This window comes from Myotis myotis, unplaced genomic scaffold, assembly GCF_014108235.1.
Source record: "Myotis myotis isolate mMyoMyo1 unplaced genomic scaffold, mMyoMyo1.p scaffold_m19_p_15, whole genome shotgun sequence".
NCBI classification, from domain to species: Eukaryota; Metazoa; Chordata; class Mammalia; order Chiroptera; family Vespertilionidae; genus Myotis; species Myotis myotis.
The window spans coordinates 46446807-46474406 of record NW_023416319.1 but is presented as its reverse complement, the minus strand read 5'-3'; the positions used below and the strand labels follow the sequence as shown (position 1 = coordinate 46474406).

Genomic DNA, 27600 nt, shown 5'->3' with positions numbered 1-27600 from the left:
TTTTCATTTACTGGGGCCCTTTGATCCCATTTGGGGTTTATTTGTTTCAAGTGAAAAATGCGAGCCCTATTGCATACATCTATCCCGAAGAGTACTTTTTTATTTTTTTCTGTTAGAGATCAAATCAGAGTTGTAAGTAGTGTGGTCATTAGTTATCACCACCAGACTTCACAGCCTGCACTTTATTTCTGTTCTCACAAAGTCGCCAGCCTCCTCTGTTGCATAACGATCCCTCTCCCTCGCAGTGGAGCTATAATATGACTTTCGTGGGCGCCTGGGTGTTAATTTATTTCACAGTTTCCTTTGCAGATATAATCAGAGTCACCTATCACATCCCCGTTTCTTCCTTTTATTGTGTTCCTTTGCTATCTCGTTTGTGTGATCTTTTTCTGCAAATGACAGGTACTGTTTCTCTTCTCACTGTTTCAGTGACTTATATTCTCCAACACTTCTCTATTGCCATTTAAAAAATATAACATTTTATAGATGTAATCTTAGTTATTTATAACTCAGGTTTTGTTATATGGGAAAATTTCTTAAATGATTCATTGGCTTAGGTACATTTTTTTAAAGAAAGGTAAAATATTCTTTGCAAAAATATTTTTCTCAAAATTGTAGAGAAGGAAAAGCTCTCTGTACGATTATAATGCATTTTCCTGACTTTTTTAGTCCATTGAAATATATGAAAATTATTTTTATGTAAGTGATCAAATTGTGGTATTTAATAACACGTTGTTAACAGCAAAAGAGCCATCCCTTTTGATTTATTTGGATATTTACTGGTTGACTTACAGTGCTTTACATATTAGAATTGGTTTGTCAACAATTAACATTCTAGGTTTTTATATAACCCATACTTCAGGTAACAGAGGATTATTAAACTGCAACCAGTGTGTTAGAAATCTGCCGACTGGTAATAAAATTCTTATGTATAACAGCAGCTGAGAAATACTGCTGTATATTTATGCATAGATTGCAAGATAGATGCTGGCCCACAAACCAGAAGGACTTGAAATGCAGATCACCAGCAGGTGGCGCTGCTTTTCTATAAATGAAAACCTCCACCTGGCTGTATTGTAGGGACTACTACCATTGCCCCCCTTTCTGCTTTTCTTTTCCAGATTCTCTGTCTCTAAAATGAACGTCTAAAACTGAGGGGCTTTTTTTTGGTTTTGTTTATTTACTATTTTGAGGAAATACACCTCTACTAAGACAATACCTCTCAATTGCTAAGGTTCTTTAAATCCAACTTGCTTCCCTTAATACTCATTTGGTACCAAGTCCTAGTTAAATAAATGTTACTATGGTTTTTTTTTTAAAAAAAATATATATATATATATTGATTTCAGAGAGGAAGGGAGAGGGAGACAGAGATAGGAACATCAATGATGAGAGAGAATTATTGATCCACTGCTTCCTGCACACCCCCTATTGGGGATGGAGCCCACAACCCTGGCATGTACCATGACCTGGAATTGAACGGAGACCTCCTGGTTCATAGGTCGACATTCAACCATTGAGCCATGCCAGCGGGGCTAAATGTTACTATGTTTTTAAAAGGGAAGTACACAAAACCAGATTCTCACCCCTAAGATTGCATTACCCCACCATCTGATTACTATGTGGAAAGTCCCCATTTTTATCTAATACTTATTTATACAACTTAATTCCTTAGGCTTCGTTCTACAACAAGATGAGAGACATTTTTATAACGTTGGGTTATGTACTGGATTAATGTGCCATATAAAAATAATTTTAATGTGATGCTCTTTCATCAAGATTTGCTTTAGAATCCAGGTTAACCAAAGAGTGTTGCTTTGCGCTCTGGGCCAGCACTAACTTTCTGTCAAACAGAATCAGAGGATTGTTTTGTTTAGTTTAGTTTTTTGTTTTAATAAGATTGTCCACACAAAAAATAATCAGTTCATCAATTTGGGCATCAATGAGGAAAAAAAATACTATTAATGTGGTTCTCTTTTTCACCTCTTTTTCATTCTTTTTATTTTATATTTTAAAGACAAGACTCTGCCTTTTTACTAACTCTTATTTTTATAAAAGATAAAAAATAGTCTATCTTCCCCACCCCCCAACTCAGCCTCCTTTCTTTTGGGCCACTTAAAAGTTATAAGGGTCTCAGATAAGAGACCTCTTATACAGGGTGTTGGGTGTAAATGTGTGCCTGTATGGGAGATAGTAGATTTATTGAGGTGATGGAAGGGGAGAATTAAAAGGTTTCCCAGGTGACTCATTTATTTATTTTCTTTATTAGGTATGCCCTACCAGATCATACAGAACTTAGAATGCAAATATTTTACACTTTTTGTAACTTAAAAATTTGAAACCATTCATTTTGATAATCTAATTGGAATTTTCTCTTTTGACTTTTTAAACTTCTTTTAGACACACTACAGTGCAGGTCAAGGATCCAGATAATATAATGGACATCCTTACTTTAGTCACTCACATGCTTTTGACAGAAAAAATCCTGAAGTGCTGTTGATTCGGTAAAACTAAGGAGTAGAGGCTCGGGGAAACATTTCCTCCTTCTCAGTGAGTTCTTTTGAAAGCCCGAGTTTTGTTGAGAATCTTTTTTTTTTCTGTTTTTTTCCAGACTATGGATTGCAATCACTTTTCTCACTTTCCTCCCAGTTCCCTTTATAGGGGACGGGACCCACTCGAGTGTTCAAACAGGAAATAACCGTCCACAGTCAAGCGTGGATGTACCTGGCTGAGCTGCGAGGCAGTGGCCCTGTGAGTTTCACAGGACCCCTTTCCAAGGCCTTAAATAACTTTATTTCCCTGCCAAATACACTCTCCAGAATAAAAGTGAGACCTCCAGTGGAACTGGACCACTGCCAGGGGCCTCCTGGTTTTTAGTTTCACACACACATGTGTGTGTCTTATCTGAGACCCTTATAACTTTTAAGTGGCCCCAAAGAAAGGAGGCCGAGTTGGGGGGTGCGGAAGATAGACTCTACCAAGATGCAAACCACCCACTGCCCTCTTTGAACTTGAGTACTTAAATAGGAAAAAAAAAATTTTTAGAGGACTCAGATTATTACCCAATAGTTTCCAATTCTGTCATTTGGAGTTTAAAGCCTTACACTATCTGTCCCTTATACCCCTGTCTATACCCTTGAATAAATCTTCCTGCTCCAGCCACATTGAATTCCTTACAGTTCCCTAGATTAGTATTCCCCACCTCCTTGCTTTAGTTCAGGCTGTTCCCGCCACCTAGCACCCCTTGCCTCGCTGACTCAGTGTCATGGTTTGAGTGCCCCCAGTGCGCCAGGCCCTGTGTTTGATTCTGGGGATACACAGGCAGGCACAGCTGACATCTTTATCCCTTCGACTCTTGTTTCAAGTGTTAGAATTTCCCCCCGGCCACCCCAGACCTCCTAGCATTTCCAAAGCAGTTCATTTAGCCTTCGCCTGACACTATCCTGTAATACCTTTTAAACTGTTATTCCGTATCACTTGTGAATTATTTTATATATACATATATATAAACAGGGTGTCCCCAAACAGCTGATAGCTCAATTTTGAAAATGAAGTGTATTATAAAAAACTCTTCCCATATAATTATTCAAAGTGTGTGTATACATTTTTGGGAGGATATATATGTGTATATATATATATATATATATATATATATATATATATATATATATATATTAACCAAAGATCTTATATGCATACTAGAGGCCCGCTGCATGGATTCATGCAGCGGTGGGGTCCTCGGCCTGGCCTGCACCGTCTTGCAATCCAGGACCCCTTGCGGGATGTCAGACTGCTGGTTTTGGCCTGATCCCTACAGGCAAGGCCAAGGGACCCCACTGCTGCACAAATCCATGCAGCGGGCCTCTAGTATGCATATAAGATCTTTGGTTAATCTCTTCCCACCCTCCCTGCTTCCCTCTGAGATTCATCAGTTTGTTCCATGTTTTCATGGCTGTGCACTGAGCGTCTGCCCCCTGGTGGTCAGTGCATGTCATAGCTACTGGTCAAACAGTCGAATGGTTGCAGATATATATATATATATATATATATATATATATATATATATATATATAATGCACTCGGAGTGGGGGTGTCCCTCAGCTCAGCATGTGCCTTCTCATAGTCTGGGACCCCTTGAGGGATGTGCACCTGCCAGCTTAGGCCCACTCCCTTGCCACTGTGCTCGCAGCCATCAGCCCGAGCAGAGCTCCTCCTGTGGGAGCTCATTGACCACCAGGGGGCAGCTCCTAGGTTGAGCGTCTGCTCCCTGGTGGTCAGTGCACATCATAGTGACTGGTCATTCCCGGTTGTTTTGCCATTAGGGTCAATTTGCATATTACCCTTTTATTACATAGGATATATATATATATATATATATATATATATATATGCAATTATCTCATTTCTACAGATAGACTTGTGCTCTCTTATTGTGTATCTTTTAAAAGATTTTTTGAAAATAGGAAAAGAAAAAGCATTGCCCAGCCCCCACCCTCGAGATGTCTGTCAAATGGGTCTGAGTGGGAATCAAGCATCCTGCTTTCCTGCTCTGTAGTGCTCTGGGAGTGAGTCTGGTAGGAAGTGCTAGATGACTGTATGAACCTGGAGAGCTAGGAGGCCTGTGGCCTTTGGCTGGCTCCTGTGATATCTGTCAGGTAACAGAAGAAAGCATTAAGGTCAGAACCATTACAGATTAGAGCTGCAAAGGTCCTTATATGTAATGAATACCAGCCCTGGAGGGGCAGTGTCTGGCCAAAACCTCACAATTGGCCCAGGCCAGGACTAGAACCAGGCTCCTCACCATGGGACTATGATTCTCCCCTGCAGTGCTACCCCTCGAGCAACTCAGAGATATTCATCAGGAACATCACCAGGGGCTCAGCAGTATGAGGTATTCAGAGATTTGTAAACTACCAGAGAGGAGCTTACAAGTGTAGTTGGGAAGTAGGACACATGAAATGGAAAACATATTCTAATGCAAAAGAAAGAGATAACAGAGGGGTGTGAGATGGGGTGCCAAGAAAGGAGGGATTCTGTCTTGTTATAGTAACCGGGAAGGCTACCTGGAGGAGGCAGCCTAACCTGTTTCTTAAAGAGTGGGTAGAATAGGTAGGTGAAAGGAAGACCTGGTGGGGGGGGGAATAGTGAAGAAGTCAGTGCCCCTTTACCCCATCGCTCCCCTGCCCCTCCCCCATCTCCCATGTGCATGCCCCAATTCCATGACCTCCCACCAGAAATTCAAGGGAAAGAGCCCATCATAGGCAGGCAGCATGGATTTCCTGTAATTTAGAGGGAATGGTGGGGTTTCTCCACATTTCCATCTGATTTTCATTTGTTATTGCCCTGAATGGTCCCAGCCTTCTCCAATTGAGGGTCGTTTAAACATTTTCTGGCTTTTCTTGTTTTTATGACACTTGGCATAGCCTAATTATTTTGACCTGAGCAGTTCATTGGGGCCATATGAAATACGGGACAAAGATGACAGTTGAACAGGATGCAGCGAGTGGAGGGGAGGTGGCGATTCTCATCCTGCTCTGTGCTTGGACACCAGATCCGCTGTTCGGAGCAGTGGGGAGAGAGTGGGTGCAAAGCCAGGAGGCAGCAGACACATTGTGGCGAGGGCCCACTGGCAGAGAGCTCTGGTTTCGTTGGTTTTGCAAAGCCCAGATAATGATGATAGGTAACGTTTACCAAGAGCTTGCCAGAAACTCTCATAAGCACTTCTCATGTTTTCAACCCATTTCACAGTAGCCCTATGAAGGATGTACTCTGATTATTTCCATTTTATAGGTGAGAAAACCGAAGTTGGTAATTTGCCAAATAGCCAGGTTTGGACCCTGCAGTGTAACTTCGGGACCTGTGTGCCTGTTACCTTCCTGCAGCTCATTCTGGGTTGACATTTGTAGAGGGAAGGCCCATATCTTAAAGTCTTTATATCATTGAGTGTCGCTGGAGCCAGGGCCAGAGGTGTAAGAGGGGTGCCTACCATATGGCTGGGGCGCAGTAAGCCGTGTTGGGGGATTTGACCAGCTGGTAAGCTCATGCCCCATGAGACAGTTCCTGAAATGGAAGCCCAGCCCTATGCAAGATCTTAAAGCAGAAGTTAGACATCGATATTTTATGGACATCTTCAGACACAGAGGTTGTCCCACGCACAGACCCTGTGAACCAGCTGGGGAGTGCCGGGCAGAGCACACCAGGACAGTCCCCAGGCTGTCAGTGTGTGGCCTCCGGTCATCTCCCTCCGCCTCACAGCCTCTCCAGATCCTGGCGTCCTCATCTGCCCGTGGGGATAACAACAGATCTGGTGACATTGTGGCGTTGAGTAACTTATCTGAGATCAGAATTCCAATGAGGGTCAGAGGGACCAGGGCAGGTGGTCCGAATCTGGAAGCTGGTATCCTCATGCTGTTCTCATGGGCAGAATTCTGATAGCAAGTGATCTGGATTGGAAGTCAGCAGACCTGGGCCCTGGTGTCAGTGTCATCTTAGTGCAGGCCAAAGAGGGTGAGGCCAGAGCATCCCTGCACCCCAGCCACCCCCGCTGCTGCGTTCCACACCTTGTTCTCTGTGATGAGCAGAAAGTGGCCCAGGCCATATAGACTGATGAGCATTTTAAAATGTTGCATGGGATGCGGCTGAGGATAAATTATAGTGGAATACAGATCATGATTTTGTAGTTCAAGAACACCTTTAGAAGGTGACTGTGCCCTTAAGAAATATACTAAATGCTGTGTTTAGCGTAAAATCACAATCTGGGACTGGTCTTACCTCCCAAGGTTAAAAGCATTCATTTCTAAAGTGTTCTGGCAGAACATTCTTCATCGGGCCATGTGGTGTACCTGGGTTGCACTAAAGACTCATGCATTTTACCTTTATCTGCGTTCCAGAGAAAGTATCGGGGCAGCCATCTGGAATACATATTAGAATTCTCAGGGGCTTTTGATATAACTGGCTCAATGGAAAATACGGTGTTTATGAATGAGCCAATGGTAATAATGATATTAATAATAATAACGGCCCTTGCCTGTATACCAGCTTATGCTTTAGAGAACCATTCCACACATACACAATTCGATTCTAGGCTGGTCTCCATATTGAGTCACTGGGGCAAGCATTAACTTAAAAAATGCAAGTAACAAAGTGAAAATGGGAATGAACATGTGATTGACGTTTTCCGCCCGTCATGTTTACTTGAAGCGGTTTAAGGGGAGGAGAAACAAAAAGAGAAGAAACATAGCATCTGAGTCAAAACATACAAGCAAATAAAAACCTGTGCCCCAAAGAGGGAACGGAGCCGGCGCCGTGTTAGCCGGGCGGTGTGACGGGAGGTGCGAAATAAGGTCCGGGCGAGACCGGCGCCGCGCTCCGTTCTGTTTCTCACCCTGGGCAGGTGGCAGAGCTCAGATGCCCGAGGCAGCGTGATCCTTCCTGCGCTCCTCTGGATGTCTGACAATTTGTGAATCCCTAAGGAAGCCTTTCTGGCAAGGGCCTGCCTTACCAATCTCATGCAGGCAGCATGAAGCGATCAAAAGAATAACACTTGTTTTGTGTTCGTCTTACCCGGTTCGGCACAAGGGAGCGGATAGACACACATACAGAAGAAGAGACCTTCTGCGTGAAGACAGGCGGGATGGCAGGGCCAGCACCAGAGCACCCTGGGAGCCGGACAGGCAGGGCCGGGACTGCAGTCAGGCATTTACCGTGGACACCCAGTGTAAGGGGGCAGCATAAACCTCAGTAATTAAGATAGATCACGGTTTAATGCAATTTTTTTTTTAAAAGGGAGGGAAAAAAAGTCACAATGAATAAAAAGTCAGAATTTTAAATAAAGAGAGGATAAATAGTGTTTTTAAAGCTGGGATCTAAGTACTGAATTTCACGTCAGTAGCAAGTATAACTATCAGCCCAACAGAAGACTGGCAGCTGCCGCCATTCATATGGGCACTTCTGCTGTGCCAGGAACAGTGCTCTGAACGCATAGGCATTTTTCTAGGTGCATTTCAGGGGGGCCTGATTTGTCCTACAGTGATCACGAATCTACTTGATAATAAACCATATTAGAAAAAGAGCTCCTTTACAGGCTCCATAAATTCCATCACAGTCCATTTTGTCTTTGTTAAATGTGTGAGTTGAAAATTACTATCCCTTTTTTCCACAATGATCAATGTAGACACACAGCTCAGAAGGATCACCATTCACTGAAAAAAAAGATATTAGCATGCTTGTATCTATTAAGCCCTATTGCTTTGTAGGCTCCAGCTGATGGTTTTATTAAGTATACTGCAGGAGGGGAAAAATCAAGGATAATTATAAATTCATAAATACATAATTCATTGGCATAAAGTGATTTTAAAGGGATGGATGCAGAATTATCTATTTCCTCACGAAAATAACAGAGATGTTCTGATTAAGCCCATAATCTAGTCTTTGTGAAACCCAGCCAAACTGATGGGACACATTTTCATTTCTGAAACTACCTTTGATAAGAAATGCATTACAAACTCATCAGTTTGGCTTCCTGTTAACAAAGAGACAGCAGCCGTCTGGATCATTCTGGATTCACAGTGAAACTGCCACACCGCGTATCCTGCAATGAAAGCTGTGCAAGTTTGACAAGGGGCAGATGAATCCAGGAGTTACTGTGCCGGGGTTTAAATCTGTGCGGCAGCTGACGCTTGAAATAATCATCTATATATCGCTCTGAGCGAGCTGGGGAAAGGTTGAAGCTGTATATTTTCAACATATCTAGCCTAATGGTTAATCTGTTGTCCTGTCGGGGCTCATGCAGGGTGGACTTGCAGCCGACACTGACAGCTTCAAGGAAGTGCTCCTGGTAGATGTGGTTCGCCTGATTCTCAAAGTGCAGGGCGGGTGGCTGTCACTTAGCTGGAGATGGAAAAGGGGAAACTCGCCCTGGCTGGTGTGGCTCGGTCGGTTCGGCCTCCTCCCCTGTGCCGAAAGGTTGCTGGTTTGATTCCCAGTCAGGGCACATGACCAGGTTGCGGCTGAATCCCTGGTAGGGGGTGTGCAGGAGGCAGCCGGTTGATATTCGCCACACACATCCACATCACTGTTTCTCTTTCTCTCTCTTTCACCCTCTCTCTCTCAAAATCAATAAAAAATATTTAAAAGGAAAGAAAGGGGGAAACTCGCCTGACTGGTTTCCCCTAATGCAAGGGCACCTGTAGGACTAATAGTAGGTTGGGTGGTAGGGGCATTCCAGTCACCAAACTACCTCTGTCCCACCCACGTCACCAAATTTGTTCACTTAGAGTGGCTCCATGCGTGTTTCTTTTATTGTTTCATCATCCTGGAAGGTTGGAAAAAAATGTTGTCCTTTTAGAAGACAGGGAATTAGAAAATTGTGAGAAGGCAAGTGAGGGGTCAGCAAACCTTTTCTATCAAAGGCCAGCTAATAAATCTCTCAGGCTCTTTGGCCATGCAGTCTCTACTGCAACCGCTGGACTCTCTCATTGTAAAGGGAAAACAGATATAAACAATAGATAAACAAATGACTGGCCATGTCCCAATAAAACTTTATTGATAGCCACTAAATTTGAATTTTGTGTAATTTTAATGCACTATTAAATATTTTTCTTCTTAGATTTTGTCCCCCAACCATTTGAAAATGTAAAAGCTACCTTGGCCGGTGTGGCTTGGTTGGTTGAGTGTCGTCTTGTGCACAGAAAGGGTGCTGGTTCAATTCTGGTCGGGGCACAGGCGAGGCTTGCAGACTCAATTCCCAGCGGGGGCGTGCCGGAGGCACAGCTGATCGATGTTTTGCTCTCACATTGATGTTTTACTCTGTCTCTCCCTCTCCCCTCCTCTCTCTCTCTTAAAAAAAAAAAATCTTAAAAAAATAAATAAGAATGTAAAAAAAAATTTCAGCCCACAACCCATACAAAAACATGTTCAAGACAACAGTTTACTAATCCCTGAACTTGAGAAATATAAGAAGAAAGAAAGCAGCTTTTGGTGCCAGGGACTTGGCACATTTTATCCCTATTCTGAAACCCTAACCCCCGCAAGCACGCACTGCCCCTGCCAGGGCTACATGAAGGAGTCTGGTACACATTTTGGCCTCAAAGCCTTTACTAACTTGTTGGTGTAGGGAGTAGGCAGAGAAGGAAAGTTGAAAAGAGGTTGTTTTTATTGGACTCCTGCACGTTTTTTCCAGTTTAATTCAAAGTAACAGTTGTCTTCCATCTCCTACCTTCCCCGTCTCCAAGCTCCACAGCCATAATTCAAGGGAATTTCTTGCATTGTGCATTTTAGTTGCATATTTGCTTATTCATCTCCATCTCATCTCTGAGAAGCCAACACCGAGTGGTCTTTGCGTGAGCCTTTTCTTTGCCCTTGAGCTGATGGAGACAGTCTGTTCCAAGGAAAAAAGAAAGAAAAGAGACAGGCAACCAGATGGAATTTTCTACCAAATGCTGAGCAGAACCGAGCATTGGGCAAGTTATTACAGCAGGTCAAGTTCTTAGTGAAGATATATGGGTTGAGATTCTAGATACAGGGACTTTGATGAATGTTGGACTCTGACCGAGATACATATAGAACAGGCTTATGGTCTTCGATGGGATGGAGGAATGTGAGCCTGGCATTTCCCTTTGATTCTAGAAGATTCGTTGGGCCCACAGTGTTTCTATAGAGAACATTGCAGTGCAAGTCATGTAGATTCTGTCAACACACTTATATACTGTTTTTCTCTCTCCCATGTGGGAGCTGAATTCTTTCATTATTCTGTGTTGATGGACTCAAAGTTACACAATTCAGGTTTCCTAGGCAGTGAATAAAGCCAGAAATATACCCTGTGATTAACTTCTACATAACCTATTGTTCCTTAAAGCCTCCCTCCTCATTCTCGTATTAGCTCCACAAAAGCCAGAGATGTGAAAGCTCCAACAGGCCTCCCCTTCTCTGCCCCCTCCCCTTCCCTGTCCCTTCCCCTCCCTGCGCCTCAGCTCACTACGGGCGGGTGGGTGCTCCCTGTGGCTGTGCCAGGTCAGGTGGGTTACTTACAGATGCTTTCTGTCCTCACTGTACATAATGGCAGGTTGTTGTTTTTTCTTTAACTTACACCCTCTAGGTTTTCCAAATAAATGTATATCCTACTTCTCAGCTAGAAGCTGTAAAATCATCCTGCCTGATAATGTATGAGATAAAGGCATTGCTCACTTGTAGGGAGTTATATATGCTCTATGTTGGAGATATTATTGTTGGCATTGCTTTTGAGAGGCAGCAACTTTCTTCTTTTCATTAACTGTATTAATATTCACTGTGATCTTTTAGAAATAGCTTTTGGCTTGATCTTATCAATAACCCTGCAACGTGTTTACCAAAGTTCTTGGTGATACGTGTTCTCCCAAGGTTGTCAGAGCAGAAATGCTCCTTGCAAGGACATCACCCACATTAGTTGCCCACTGAGCCCCTGGCATAGAACTTGGTTGTCTTACCTCATTCTCGCTGTGCATGGCTGCCCAACTTCACTGATGGGCAGGTGCACGTCCCCCGAGGGGACTCATCCTGAAATAGCAGTCAAGTGCTCCTTCACAGGAAGTATAGGACCCAGTGCCCCTAATGGGTTTCTTATTTGGCGTTTGTGTTTCTTGCTGCTGATTTTGCTCCATGGCTAAAGGACGCACCCTCATCCTCTCTCTAGTCTGGTATGTATGCCAGGCAGCCAGGGTTCTGGGGTCTGTGATCGTGAGGCGGGAAATGTCCCTTCATAACACAGGCACCGTCCTGAGCTCCAGTGCCAGGGTCGCTCTAACATGGCTGCGCTGTAAGACCTTCAGGTTAAGTAGCCCAGACTCCCTGGCGGAAGTCTTAGGCGTCTGTGTTAGAGGGAGGCCGGGTCAGCCTGGGAGTTATGTCTGTTGTGAGTTACATATTGGCTGTAGTACTATGACTGGTAGGATTTTTCTTGGGGACAAAGTCTGATAAACCCACAGAAATCAAGAAGCACACTGTGCAATCTGTAGGCCAGCAGTTTTGCCCTCTCTGTACCCTCATTCACATCCTGAAAGACTGAAAACACACACCCAATCTTCACTGATGTCCCTCATGACACAAGGATAAAGGGCGCCCCTCCCTCCCGCTTAGGACTGGCAAACCCACAACATTTAATGAAAGTTAGGCAGCGATATTACAACCAAGGGGCTAGCCAAGCCAGTGGTTTGAGATGAAAACCATAGTCTAACCTTGCGGCTGATGACTCGGAATGTAATGATGGTTCAGTGGGCTGCGTTTTACCAGGCTTCGGGAGAAAGGGGTCACATCTCACTACTGAACTAAGCTTTCCAAGTCTGTATATGTGGAAAGGCAGAGGGGAACTCTATGGATTTGGAAATTATTGCACAAATAAGATTATCTCCTGATACATTATCCCTTCTGACACCGATGACAATAACACAGCAAAAAGAATTTCCAGACGTCATTGGGGTAAAAGTAAAGAAAACTCTCAAGGTAGCTGTGAGGACGAAACTTCCATTTTCAATCAAAGCTATCATTCTGGTTCATGTTAAAACTGGTTTTCAACTTTTCCAATGAAGAACTGCACGAAGGATTAATTTCAGTTTTCTTTTCTCGTTACTGTTTGGCAGTCAAGGTGGAAGCTAGATCGCGCCACCCCAAAGACCCATTTGAGTGCAAGAACACAACCCACAATTCTCAGCTTGTGACCAAGCCAGGTGAAGGAACCCTGGAATCCACACCCATGCGTAGTAACTGCCCTGCACCGCTCCTGCTTCCCCTTAGCATGCTGAGCTCAATTGAAGAAGAAAGATGCACTACCGTGGATTTCAGCATGCACGGAGCATGCTGGGCAGCAAAATGCCAAAGAGAAAAACCATAAAGACCAATAAATAATAATTAAAACTACCCTCCCGCCAACTCGCAGCTCGCTCAAGACTTCAGTCGGGAGCCCTGTTAGCTAGATGCCTTTTACGTTCGAGCCACTTTGCATGCCTCTTACTCTGAGTGATTCCAGTGTGAATATGACATTACTAATGACCTGCTAAGTGTGTGCAGATGTGGGTTTCTCCAGATGTGGTGATTAATAATGTAATGTGGAGATAGCCAGTCAACTCATGTTTATGGGTCGTTGGCCTTTTATTACATTTCTGAGTTTATTTGCTTTGAACTATGTCTTAACTCCAGCCAACAAACTCACCTTTAAGTCTCAGAAGGCAGCATCCCCCTAAACCCCGTGGAGGAAACGGGGAAGAAGGAAGGTGCCCTAGGCTGGAGCTGAGCAACGGGTTCATCGTGTGTCGGGGCCCCGGATTATGTGGGAAAGCTGAAAGGTGAAATCATTGCCCGTTTGACTCAAAGGGCCCACAAAGGCATCAGTGAACCTTGATACACTGTTTGCAAGTTGGCTAGGCCAATAAAGAGAGGGATTTCTTTTTTTAAAAAAAATCTAGTAAAATATATGATCATTTTGAACTAAGCCCAGAGTTCTGGCCAGTGTTTCTGGAAGATGTTGCCTTGCTTTTTGCTTGAAAACAGAATGACGATGAAAAGTCGAGCAAAATGTCGTTACAGATGTTCGACTCTGCACTCAGGCTGTTGGGATTACCACCACGTCCTCAATCAATTCCCAGAACGTTGTCTGGAAGTTATGTCATCGAAATAATGAACCCTCTTTAGTCAAGTATAAGCAAACATGTTAAAACATCGTTGTAACTTTAAATTAAAGTCTAGCGCCAGCCAAGGGATCCTAGCCTCATTAGACTTGCCTGACATTTTTCTAGCACGGAGTCTCCCCGACTGTAAAGCTGTTGGATGCAGTGCCTGTTAGACGGGCGGGCGCTGGGAAGTTACGGCAGCACATTAAGTGTTATACTTAGGGATGTGCAGAAACGAGCCCTCAGCTTTTATGAGGACGCAGAGACTGGAGGGAGTTCAGCTCCTATAAAAATTCCACTTGGATTCCTCAACTTGTTTGTGTTTTAAAGGAGCTGGTAACTCAGGTTCCTTTAACAGATCGTATCTTCATGAGGCTTCCCCAGCTTGAAGCGGTGAGAGCCGGAGACCGAGGTGTCCGGTAATGAGCCACAAAGCAGGCTCACCAGGAACCTGTGAATGTGTGTCGGCATGAGGTCAATCCATGTGCCTTTCTTGAAAGTATGTAAATTTCAGTCTCCCTTTTAATCCAATTTTTATTCCTCTCATGTAGTCACAGGAGCCATGAAATGGAAATTTTATTTTATAGCTTGCCTGAAAGTTTTCCTAGATTTGCTTTCTTTAAATATGCAGAAATCGGCGGTCAAGGATAATAATTAAATATGGTTTATACTCTACTTACGAGAAAGAAGGGATCACTGCTTCTCTTGTGGGAACTAAGCCATCGGTAATAGTCTCCGTTGCACAGCGTTCATGTTTAAGCTGGGGACCTGTCCCCATCTCTGCAGGGAGCAGATCTGCATTGCCAGGCCGTGAGTGCAGGAGGAAACCTTTGAAGATGGGTTGCATTGAAGAGAACAAATCCCACTTTAAATGCAGTCTGATTATGATGGATGATCATTCTGACTTGCAATGAAAATAAAGTTTCCTTGCATAGAAGGAGGCATAGCTTTAGCAGCAGAACGAGGTGTCTCCCTGGAGCTGGCTAACAGGTATCAACTTGCAAGTCTTCCTTCCATCTGAACATCCCTGCAGGTAAACAGACAGCAACAAGGCGCAAGGAGAACCAGCTCTTAACCAAAGAGGGCTCTTTATTGTGAGCCGAGTGCAACTGGGAAGACAAGCACTAAGCAAAAGAATCCAACGGAAATGCAGCTAGTGTGGCTTCTGTTCAGGTCTTAACTACTATGGACAAAATCATGGCAACATCTGGCGGCTTTGAGTTAAGTTAGCCAGAGTGGACTAGGTCCAAGAGCCTTTTGGATATTTCATTCTAACCCTTGAAAGGTTCATGTGATAGCGAAGAAAAGAACTTTCATCCCCACGAGTCCCACAGCCACGCACACACGTTATTTAGTCTGGCATGCTACTCAACTAACCTAGGCCCGCCGTAAGTGGTCCACATTAAAGGGTGACCTTGCATTACCAGTGGAGTCAGTGTAAGACTTTCTGCCCCATTCTAAGTGCAGAAGTGTGCGCATGCGAGCGCGCACACACACACACACACACACACACACACTCTCTCTCTCTCTCAATCTCAGTCTCCTTGCCTTTCTGCCCCATTATTGCCTGGGATGCCCGGCCCTGTCCTGTGAAAGCAAGATGAATTCAGGTCAAGCTCAGAGTGCCTGTTTGCTCGTTGAGAGATGCATATCAACCCTAAGTGATTTTTTCTATACCATTTATGTGGCTGGTATTTATTTCCTTTAATCTTTTAAGTGCTGTTTAGTCTCGGTGTGATTTGCTGTGGATACTCATTTCCGATAAGATGCGATATCCTCCCAGGCACATAGTTCCAGCCTGGAGCTCTAAGTGACTGATATGGTCGCAGCCTGAGCACGGGCCTCTGGGGGGATGGGGAGGGTGGCAGAGTGAGTGGGCTGTGGGGATTTACAGGTGCTTCCTTGCCTTCGTTTCTTCTGGAGTAGCTCTCAATTTGAACCACGTTCTTGTTCCCTTACCCTGTGTCAGCCAGAATTTAGACAACCTTAGACTGGCAGTGGAAGGAGGGTGGGGTGCCAAGTGCGATACCCTGAAGCGGGTTCAGAAGGTAGTTGGATGATTGTCATCCCTTATGGAACCCTGTATCATAACACACCACACTTACTCAGGGTCTTCAGGGAAGTGCCATAGAATGCATGTGCTGAGATGGGTCTTTCTGGACAAGATCAAGCAGCTGAGGTGACGGTTTCTTTCCAACCCATGACTTGGACACCATTAACAAACGTCAAGCATCTTCTGATGTCGTCACTGCTAATATTTCTCTTCTTAGCCTTAAGGTCACTGCTGTGCACTCTGGGTTTCGGGGTGCTTCCTCCCCCTCTGTGTTGCAGTCAACTATGCGAACCCGAGGAGCCTACTTTTCCTTCTTGCCATTACAGCTGTAGCCTGAATTGTGGGGGTGCGGAGAGGGGGACTAGAATTTTCCTGCTGATGCCCTCGGGGACAGGCTGGGTGTGCATCTGCTAATTTATCAAGCAACTCTCTTAAAAAGAAGCATGGTGCAGGCTGATGCCTCTGCAAAGCTTGTGAGTGGGTGTCTTTGGGCAAAGGCAGTAGCGCGTGCTGTGCTGTGTGTGAGCGAAGCTTCACATTGCTTAGCGCTCTGTGTAGCTTAGACATTTGGGAAACAGCCTTTGGTTCCCAACCCCCTGTGCTGCCCTCCTTCCCTGCCCCTCACCACGTCATCAGAGATATCATTCAATGGCAACCTCCTCCTTCGTTTGGGGGCTCTTCTCCTGCCTGGTTCTCCAACCTTGCAGTCCCATCCAACTGTCCTGATAAAGTAGGAAAGGATCCCATGTGTGCAGCCCCCCTTTTGGGGAGGTGGAGGGACAAGGGCTGAGTGGGCTGTGGATTCCTGAGTCAGCACGCGCCCACGTCCCCAGTCCTGAGTGACTGAGACTTTGGCTGCGAAGGCCTCCAATCCTAGCCTCTCCCCAGGCTCTTCCTCTGGCTCAGGGATCAGGGACCAGGGAAGTGGGTGCCTTCGCAGAAGCAGAAGTCGCTGGCAGCTAGGGTGCTGCTATTTCCAAACAACTTGATTTCTGATTTTGGTCACGAGAAAACCCATTTGATTACCCAGCAAAGCCAAGTAACCAAAATGATCTCGTGAGAGTAATGATTGTGTGTCCCCATCTATAGCACCATATTTTGTATGCGGATAAATCTCGCCTTCCTTTCTTTTTTTAGGGCAGGGTGCGTACACACTGTTGTAGTCTGTTTGAAGTGCATGTTCAAACGCTGGAGTGTAAAGAGGGGGCTTTCGCCTCCTCTGAGCCGGCTTCTCGGACTAACACATGGGTCTTTGTCACTGGGTCCAAAAGGCAGCCCTGAGCTCCTAGTGCGTGACTGAGCTGTGCGTGTGTGTCCTTTGATATATTGCCTGTGTTGCGCAGTCTGCCCTCACTCACCCTGTCCATAATCTCATGAGCTGCCTGTATTTCCAGTTGAAGATGAGCAGCCCTCGACGCTGTCACCCAAAAAAAAGCAGCGGAATGGAGGCATGCGGAACTCCCCCGGCTCCTCGCCCAAGCTGATGAGGTAAGGAGAGGGGCCCCAGGCCTGGGGGTCCCCTCTAGCTCCTCCCCTCCCTTCATCACCCCCTCCCCACCAGCCCCGGCCCAGTGCCACCCTTCCCAGCTGGCAGGAGTCTGGGAGGGATGGGGTCTTCCATGGCTTCTCAAAGGCTGGAGTATTTATTCCGTCAGCTTGTCAGCAGTTAATGATAGAGCTGAAAAAACCCTGTCATGAAAAACAGTTGGGAAAGCTGTTTGAAAAATACACAGGCTTTAAAGGCGGAGCTGTCATCCTGTCCTGTCCCCGTGTCGCTCCTAACCAGCAGTGGCACTAATGACGGTGGCAGCCAATCCGGGAACGCGTGGGCCAGCGCGCCTCCGGCTAGTCTTTCTGCTGGGGGCCCTCTGAGGACTGCTGTCTGTACTGAGGGCCATATGTGCGATGTATCCTCACAATCAAAAAGGAACCTGAAGATTACCCCCCTTTCATCCTGTCGCCTGAAATCAAATTTCTGTTAATTGATTTTGACTGATAAAAAAAGTCCAATAATCTGTGGACTTGCCAAAGCAAAGTTCAAAAGTAATCCTGTTCTGCTCTGACCAAAAGTAGTATTAATTATGAAATACAGGGTGTGCTTTCTCTCTCTCTCTCCTTCTCTCTCTCCTTCTCTCCTTCTCTCCCTCTCTCCCTCCCTCTCCTCCTTCCCCTCCCCTCCCCTCCCCCCCTCCCCTCCCCTCCCCTCCCCTCCCCTTCCCTTCATACTGTTTTCATATGCTATCTTTCTATCTTGATTATGGAAATAGAAAGTGAAACCAAATTTCAGCCTGTTCCTCTTCTTGGCCTCTTTATCTCTTATCTTCCCTTTTTTGTCTTCAATTCATCTGCCAATCTCAGTGCATATTCTCTACAATGCCCTCCCTCCCTAGCATCTCCCAGCGGCAGGGGTGGTCTCATACTGGCACTGCTCTCCCTAAGAGGTCACGTCATGGAAACACCCACCATTGCTAAGTTACTTTCTTCTTTTCATTTGCCTTGATCACTCTTCTCACTTTGATTATTGGACACTGATGGTGATTTTTCTCTCCTTCCCCCGTATCCACCACATTCACATCTTCCTGGTCCTCCCCGAGCATCTTTCTGGGACAGAGGTGGGCAGTCTCCTCCGCGCCCTTGAGGACACCAGGCCCTGTGGAGGACTCACCGGCCCCATGTCCTTCCCATTGCGACCATCTCTTCCTGTGAGATGTTTCCTAACTAGTCCTCTGCCTTCCCCTCCGCTCAGCCTTGCCGGGGTCTCACTGATGTACATGCTTGTTTGCCGTATATGAGGAGGAATGACATGTGCCAACCGCCAAGCTTCTCATTGTGAAGCCAGATGTCCTGCTAGCATTCAGTTCCTAGTCTCTCACCTGTAGGTAATCGCCTTATCTAATGCTTACAGTTTTGTCCGTTGAAAGTAGAGAAAAGCCCAGGCTTTTTCTTTTGCCTAAATTTAGAGAAGCAAATAATAAATAAATAAAGAGAAGTGTCTGAAAAATCTGAAACCTTTGGAGCCAAATTCCCTGTCCCTGTTTGCTATGTAAAGGACGGCTTATTTCTTTGATCTTGAGCAATAATAATTCTGAGGAGTTATACTGTTTTCATATGCTTCAAAGCTGTGTCAAAGTTTTGCTGCTTAAGGGTCCTTCTTTATTCTGCTGGCTCTTGGGTGCCGAGATGACAGGTCCTCCGTACGGCGTGGAAGCTTTTTTAAGTCGTAGCCTTCAGCAAAACATCAAATTACCAAATCCAGGGTAACATTCTTCTACACAAATGCCTTTCCTGTAGATATATTATACCATATATATTAAATACTTTAGTGTTCCACGCTACATTTTATGTGCAATAGAAAGTGATGGTTGGAGGTAGCCTGGAGGGGACTTTTTTTTCCACCAGCAGAAAAAGCCAGCGTATACCGTATCAAGTATGGTTTTTACAGGACTTTCTGCCCGAAGGCCTTTGTAAATAAGTAATGATCAACAGATTGGCTGTGGGTTTTTGAAAAGCATGCCTATGTCAGTTTGCATGATGGGGGAGAATTTTCAAAGTGGGGCTTGCTTTCATTGCCTGTCAGCGAGGGGCCGAGGGAGGCCGTCATCCCGGGCCGGCGCTGTCTGTTCCACGGTGCATCGGGGCTGCTCACTGGGGTCAGGCCTGAGCTGAGACTCTCCATGGTTCAGAGCTCACGTTTCTGGTGGTGGTGCCCGTGGGCTGCTGCGATGGCCAGGCCTCCTGTCACCCCAGTGCTGTTCCCCACCGCTCAGGGTCTCAGGCCGGGCTCAGCTGGGATGCGCTGTCCCCTGCTGAGTCAGAACGTCTCAGACTGCTAAGTGCCAGGTGCTCCCCAGACCCTGCTGTGGGAGCAAGGACAGGTGCTAACCCTGCTCCGTTTCCCGTCACTCCTTGTGCATGGAGACCACGGGCTCGCTCAGCTTGGAGTATCTGGCCCTGGCGATGAGGCTGCCAGGGCCTGTTGTTGCTACATCCCTCTTGATGGAGAGAAACAGAGGGGCTCATGCAGCACCTTGTGGCTTTGCCAGTCCATCCATCCCTCCCCCCAGTCTCCAAACTCTCCCTTTCTACTTTACAAAAGACAGGACTTCCAGGTCCTGTTCCTTATGATCCTGAAAAACCCACTCAGGAAGCTAAGGATGTACTGAAGTGGGCTTTTCGACACGCGTTTGGGGCTTGCCGTCTGAGCAGAAGCACTCACTGTGCGTGTGGGCAGGTTTCAGGGGCCGATGGGCCAGCACAGCAGTAGCTCCAGGAGAAGTGGGAGAGTCCAGACGGGCGAGGGTGGGATTTAATTCGCCACCGTGGCTCCTGCAAATAAAACAGGCTTCCACCGAGGGCTCCCTGCAAACCTCCACCGGCTGCACCACGGCTGGGCCTCCACTAATGGGTCTCCGTCTCCTTTTGTCCTGGTATCAGGCTCACCCTGATTTTTAAGGGTCACATCGCTCTGTGCCATCATTAGGTGAACTGCCTCGTTTGTGTGTCTGGATCAGACAGTATGTTTTTGAGCCATCCTGACAGAAAACAACTCGCGCAGTCAGACTGAGCCAAACGGCCAGTGTCTGTGCTCCCAGCCAGGGGTTCCTGTGTCATCACAGGCGACCTGTGGCTTCACAGCCCCCGAGTGAGAGGGCCTTAGAGGTTGCCAGGACCCTGGTACTCTCCGTCCTTGCTGGTCTCTCAGCGTGGACGGCTTTTAGGAGCTGCTCCTGGCTTTCCTGCACACCAAGCATCCACCGCCCAGGCCTCCTCGCTGGTGGGCTGTGCCTTGTAAGATAGCTGGGATTCCTCCATTGTAAGGCCTTCCGGGCAAGAACTTTGTCTCTAAATAGCTAAGTCAAGGGTTCTGAATTTGGGGGTCTCACAAGCCCCACTGAACAGCCAATGAAAACTCTCCAGCGGGTCTCCCCAGGGAGAAAGAAGGAGCACTGGGCACCATTTTGCCTACAGCTGCAGTGGCTTCACGGATTCCCGACACCCGTGCCCAGGTTACAGCCACACGCAGCTCTTCCCGGTCGTTGCTTCTCGGATGGTGCGTGGCTGCTGAGAATGCTTCTCGCGCGGGCAGACAGCATGGAGGCCCTGCCTGGGCTCTCACTTCCTCTCCTCAGATGGAACCCACCGTCCTGCGCATTCCGGCCGGCTGCTTCTCTCCTTTTCTCAGATGCGTTTCCATGCAGCCGGTGCTTAGTGAAAGCCTGGGGCATTCAGGTGCGTGGGAGATCTGTGAGGTGGAAAGTAACATGGATTAGGGTAGGTGTCCATCTGAAAATGCTAGTTTCATGTAGAAGACAGACAAGCCGATACAGCAAAATAGAGGAGGAGCAGTTTGGATAGCTACCGGCATGGGCCCCGAGGAGCTGACGTCACCTCCGGGCCTATGTGTGTGTGTGTGTGTGTGTGTGTGTGTGTGTGTGTGTGTGTGGGTATGTGTGTGAAGGTTCCATTTAACCTGGTCCTGACTGAGGAGGAGAACTCTCTATTGATGATATTACCTACCCCGTGCATTGCTTACTTGGTGCCACGCATCCTTCCAAAAGCACCATGCCTGTGAACTAGCTGACTCCCAACTACAGTCCAGGAGGAGGAATTACTCCCCCCACCCCCACCCCTTTATAGATAGAGAAGCTGAGCACAGCTGTAAAGTCTAGTAAAATCCAGTAAGTCTTAGCTAATGAGGAAGAGTTGAACCCATATTATTACTTCCAAGTCCACATTACTAACTCCTTCACTATGGGTCCCAATAGAGGGTAGAGGGAAAGTGCTCAGGCCACAGGAAGTGGCTTAGTGAACCCTGGAGCAAGGAGTCCTATGAGAAGAGCCTGGCACTCACTCCCATCGTAGGTGCTGGGGAACGGAACGCTCGCAGGTGTTTGAGGCGGCAGAGCCCTAGCTTGTGTTTGGGAGGGTCACTGATGGCCTCCCAAAGAGACCACGGAGACACAGGGTACATGAATACAGAGATGTGAAGGGAAGGCCCAGCCCACCCAGCCTCTGCCAAGGTCCTTGGGGTGCCAAACCACCCAGGGCTTGCTGCAGAACAGTGGGCTGGAAGCGGCTACGCGGTCTTCCCAAGGGCCACATAACGTGAGCATCCCTGACGTCAGCTCACGTTACCCCCATTTCCCCAGGAGCTAGGGAATTTTGAGGAAGATCGAGGAGCCCGGGCTGTGAGGATTTGTGCACCATGGGTTGGCCAAAGTCAAAGTCCCCAGCTGGGCCAGTAAGGATAATGGATGACACCAAAAAACAGAAAAATTGAATACTGTGAGGGAGCTTCATGTCATGAGACAGAAAATATTAGACATTTGTTTCCTGAACGGAAGGAGAACTGTGATTTGAGGGAAACAGATCACCCTCTCGGGCATTTACTGATCATTAAGTGAAATAAACTCATCTGCTTGCTAAGTCCCATTCTGTCTCCTTTAACTCTTACCTTCCATGGGGTCTCTGTTAGGACTGGCAGCTTGACCGGTTCAGTAAGAGAAGATGGCAGAGTGGCTGAGCCCAGCCAGAGTTGGGGGCAGGATATAGAAGGAGTGCAGGGACAGTGTGGCTAAGTAAATGTACCTCTTAATGCAGAAACAAACAGGAAGTCGACAGCCCCCCATGAGGACATGTCAGTCCCCCCAGATGTCTCCCCAACACAAAGGCAGTAATTCCCTTCTCCCTCGGAGAATGGTGTCTGCCTAACAAGAGGTGACGCATGAGGTGGCCGTAGTTCTTGATTGTTTACCTGTTAGGCAGAAGAAAAAAAAATGTAACAAGGGTGAAAAGGACTCTAGTTTTGGCAGAGGGGCTAGTCTAGAGCCTGGCCTGAAGGTGTTTTCAAGGTGACTCCAGAGATGGTCATCTGGCGGGAGATGAGGGCAGGGCAGCCACCACTCAGGAGAGATGATGAAGGAGGATCCTTGCAACATAATAGCAAATACTATACACCCAAAACCAAAATGCACCCAGAATGACGCATTTATATAGCTGAAAACCCAATATGAACCCTTTTGAGGTGACACCTGAGACCTTCTCCAGTCTCCTGGGGCCAACACAACCAGAGACTCCGGAACATTCCATTCGAGGACTCAGTTACTAACTGCTGTGTTGCCTTCTATGGAGAGAAAGAAGACAGGGGGAGGAAACAAAAATATTGCATTTTACAGGAACTAATATTTTATTTGCTTTTTATGTTTATTTTCTGATTAGCTCATTGATATGGAGGTCAGCAAGAGAGAGTCCTTCATGCGGTATCCTGGGTAGGGATCCCCATCAGGTGTTGACACGAGCTTTCAAGTTCTAGAGAGTCACAGGGCAGGCCACCTGGCGGTGCTTTGGTCACCAGTTCTATCATTTGCATTTGAGTAGAAGAGTCAGGACGAAAGTGAGGTATATGTGGCTTCTTCTTAAATTGTGCACTAGGCCCTCGCTTGCTTCACTCGAGCCCTGGCCTTGCTGAATAGAACCATGGACTTCCGGTCTGCATATTGCCAACAGTGGCCAACTTTGGTAGGATTGACTCACCACATAGCTTCTCCGTCTGGGCAAAGCTTTATAGTAATGGCTCTCAAGCTTGAGCATGTGTCGGGATCATCTAGAGCAGTGGTTCTCAGCCTTCCTAATGCTGCGACCCTTTAATACAGTTCGTCATGTTGTGGTGACCCCCAACCATAAAATTATTTTCGTTGCTACTTTATAACTGTAATTTTGCTACTCTTATGAATCATAATGTAAATATCTGATATGCAGGGTGTATTTTCATTGTTACAAATTGAACATAATTAAAGCATAGTGATTAATCACAAAACAATATGTAATTATATATGTGTTTTCCGATGGTGTTAGGCGACCCCTGTGAAAGGTTCGTTTGACCCCCAAAGGGGTCGCGACCCTCAGGTTGGCGCCCCACAGGTTGAGAACCCCTGATCTAGAGCACCTTGTTAAAGCAGAGCTTCACCCAATCAGTCTGGGCTTGGCCAGGGAATTGGCATTTCTCTCAAGCTCCCAAGCGACGCTGATGCGGCTGGCGTGGGGAGACACTTTGAGAACCACTGCTTAACTGAGTCAGGACAGTGAGAGCAGCCTGCAGCGACAGGGGTCTCCTCCCAGGAGTGTCCAGACTCGGCACTGGAGCACTAAATAGTTGCTTAATTAAGAACACCTGTCTTGACCACCATTGGACATCAGACTCGAGTCCTCCCTGCTGACAGTCACAGCCGCTGGCTCCAGGCACACTCCAGGCAGCCTGACTTGTTACAGACACTACAGAGTCTCTCTTCAGATCTCGATGCCCTAGTTCATATACAGTCCCTGTAAAGGGAAAAATAGTGCCAGATCCTTGTTCTCAAAAAGAATTGTCGCAAGATATCAAAGGGAGCTCACGGGGCACATTTTCTGATCTCCATAAAAGGCCAGATGAGTTTCAATTGACTGGTTAAAAAGTGTTCAGAGACTAGAAATTATTTATTAGCTCCTCTTGGTAGTTGGTTGTTTATTGAGCATCTACTGTGTTCTCTGCTGGGCTCTGGAAATACATCAAAGAGTGAAATAGGAGTTTTGCTGCCTTCAGTGGGGGCACCACCTACTGGGTGAGGCTGATATGCAAAGATTATCGCTGGAAAAGGGTGGCTCACTCTTTTAGGAGCTACAGGAAGGGAGAGACAACTAGGAGGGCAGCTTCAGGCAGAACATTTGAAGCAAATTTTGAGGCCTCAGAAATGTCCTTATAGTGCCTAATATAATACATACTCAGTAAAACTATTAGTATTTGCGCCTGGCTGGCGTGGCTCAGTGGTTGAGCATGGACCTATGAACCTGGAGGTCACAGTTCGATTCCTTGTCTGGGCACATGCCCAGGTTGCAGGCTCGATCCCCAGTGGGGGCATGCAGGAGGCAGCCACGCAATGATTCTCTCACATCATTGATGTTTCTATCTCTCTCCCTCTCCCTTCCTCTCCAAAATAAAAAAAAAAAAATTTAAAACAAACAAAAAACAAAACAAAAATACAAAAAACAAACACTGGTATTTGCCACTTGGTGAAAAGCCTATAAATGGATGAGAAACTTGCCCTTTTCTTAAGCCTGCATTTTCCAGGGAGACCACAGCGTGGGCCTCAGTCTACATGGGGTGCTAGTGATGACAGGAGTGGTCTTTTGTGAGGAGAAATGAGGTCCAGAAACTCAAGCGAGGCAAAGAATATAATTTTAAAACAATCTGGTTGTTTTTCTATTTCATAACTTTCTGTTTGTTTGATTTCTTTTACTTTAATGTAAATTTCTGAAATCCAGCGTGGAACTCACTGCCACAGAAAAAAACTGGGCTTTGCTGTATTTGCCTGTAAGGGGAATTTTAAAATATAACAGCCCCCTCACAGCAGGTTTGCTAGGAAAGGGATTTGTGGTTTTGCTTTAGGCTGTTGTCTTCAAGGCAAGCTTTCTGGGTTTCTGCTGTAGCTGGGCATTTAGTTCACTCCCAGAGATGCATTGATGGCAAGTGGCATTCCTTGTTCTGCAAAACCTCAACACAGTAATCTCTTCTTCTTTATTTGAAGTCAGGCGTGCTTAATTTTATTACTTATTTATTTGCTTAATTTTAGCTGTGGACTTTGAACATGTGAGCTAAGATTCAAGTATAGATATGAAACAGTTAAGGTACTGGGGCTCCTTATTTGCTATAAAAACGTGGCATTCCTGAAAGGGAGCCTTCAGACGTTGGGACAGGCAAAAGCTCCCCATTCCTGACTGATGATTGAGGCTCCCCTGAGCACAGCAACCTGACAAGGGCTCATGGGGCCATCCCCACCCATTATTCATGCCAGCTGTGCGTTTCATAAATTCTCATGGTGCTGGTCTCCCTGTCTTTGCAGCTTAGGGCACAGTGGCCTGGGACACTGCAAAGGTCCAGTCTCCTGCAAGCAGGAGGGGCGGGATGGGGGCACACTGGCTTTCAGTCGGGAGACCTCTCAATCCAAAGCTTTGCCTGTCCGCCACTCACTCCCTGTGTCACCTTAGCTATGATACTTACCCACTGTTTCTCACGCATACAAACGTGCGTGATGGGACTTTACTGGTATAATCCTCAAACTGCATCCAGTAAGTAATGACAGTGATTGATGCTCCCATTTTACAGGTGAAGAAACTGAGGCAGGGCACACTGTAGCGAGTAGGAGATGAGCCAAGACTGGAAGACAGACATTTTGGTGCTGGAGCCATTATGCTATATTGTCACTGAGGAAATAAGTGTTTTCCTGTCCTCCAGGGTATCTATCCCCAAACCACTCCTTTTGGAGAGAGACTCTTGGTTCTACTGAACAAATAAACTGGCAGGAGTCTGGGCTTCCTCTTCTTGTTGAGTTGGGCTCTCGTCGGTATTGCTCCCCAAATTAAATTTGGGTGTAAGCTAAAGACCAGAGAGAAGTTCCCAGTCGGGTAGAGTAGATCTTAAGTGTGTTTGTATGGTGGGGATGGTGGTGAGGACAAAAACACCGGCCCAAGCTCTTTGAATAAGGTATTGTGTATATTTGGTATATTTCCATTCATAAACTGATGATAGGATGTTCTTCTCCCTTAACTGAACAGGTGAGAGTAAGGTGCAAGAAGGGCAGCCAGAGCTGTCAGTGGGGTGATGCTGGACACATTGGGCCTATTCTTCTTCCAGCTGAGCTACTGCATGAGTTTCCTAGGGCTGCCATAGTGAAGTATCACAGACTGGGGACCACAACAGAAAATATTTTTTCACGGTTCTGGAATGTGGAAGTCCTCGGTGGAGATGTTGGCTGTGTTGGTTCCTTCAGGCCATGGACAAAGGATCTCTACCAGGTTGTTCTCCATGGCTCGTAGGCAGCTCTCTTATCCCCAGGTCTTCAAATTGTCTTCCCTTTGTAGGTGTCTGTGTCAGAATTTCCTCTTCTTATGAGGACACCAGTTATATTGGATTCAGACCAACCCTAATGACCTACTTTTAATTGAATTACCTCTTTAAAGACCACACCTCAAAATGCTTTCACATTCTGAGGTGCTGGGGTTAGGAATTCAGCATACAGACTTTGTGGGGGAAGCAATGCAGCCCTTAACAATTCTGCCCTATACAGCAGCATGGAGTGTCTATTACCCTAAAATAAGGCACACACATTGGCCAAGTAGTAAGTAACCGATGAGACATGAGTTCATTCGGATGCATTACAGGGGAGTTGGGATTACCTTGTGAGTTGAGAAAATACGTGAAATAATTAGGATGTGGAAGGCAGTGTCTCTTCCTGGTTCTGGGTTCCATCCAGCTAAGTGTTCATTGCGGGGTTGTCTGAGAGCCTGTGGAAGTCATTCTCTTCGTCATTCTGTTAACCCATGGTGCTGGATGCTCGGTTCAGGGATGCTTCTGTTGGTCCTCTTTTCCATGTGCAACAAACTCCCTGTTCCTCTCCTGGCCCTGACCTTGGCAATGTTGGCTGTGCTCAGTGGCAAATGCGTGGACTTGCTTCTATTGATACACTTCCAAAACCTCAATTTAGATATAGAAGTTCCCTGGACAACTGATTCTTCAGTCTTCACCAATGTTAGAGCTCTCTTCCCAGCATAAGCCAACGTAAAAACACTTGAAATCGCTACGGGAAAGACATGGTAAAGAAATTTATTCTGTCTGGACCAAAGTAGTTCAGCATCTCATGTTGCTGGAATGAACCATGCTCCAAGCTTCCTCCCAACTGTGGAATTCTGTGAGTGAGGACCAGCTCTAGCCTTAATGGCACCGTGACAGTTGTCAGTCTTCCACGTTCTTAGTGCTCATCTTTACTCCAGCAACTTTTCTTTGTTGCTCAATGCCCGATAGTGGTTCAATATTTCAAAATCCTCCTAGTCACCTCTTTCCCTAGCGAGAGCACACTGCTTCACACCTTTAAGTTCTTC

General features: G+C 46.3%; 1 protein-coding gene across 26 annotated transcripts in view; it reads left to right on the top strand.

The window, feature by feature from the left end:
* Positions 1-27600, top strand: part of KCNMA1 (potassium calcium-activated channel subfamily M alpha 1) — a 686992-nt gene that overhangs the window by 587342 nt on the left and 72050 nt on the right. For 18 of the 26 annotated variants that reach the window (XM_036337223.1, XM_036337220.1, XM_036337215.1 and 15 more), the window contains one exon: positions 17085-17178. In XM_036337223.1, the coding sequence (XP_036193116.1) occupies positions 17085-17178 (94 nt within the window). Of the gene's footprint in view, positions 1-12611; positions 12699-17084; positions 17179-27600 lie in introns of all 26 variants that reach the window. The other 8 variants (XM_036337203.1, XM_036337202.1, XM_036337205.1 and 5 more) reach the window with 2 other exon arrangements.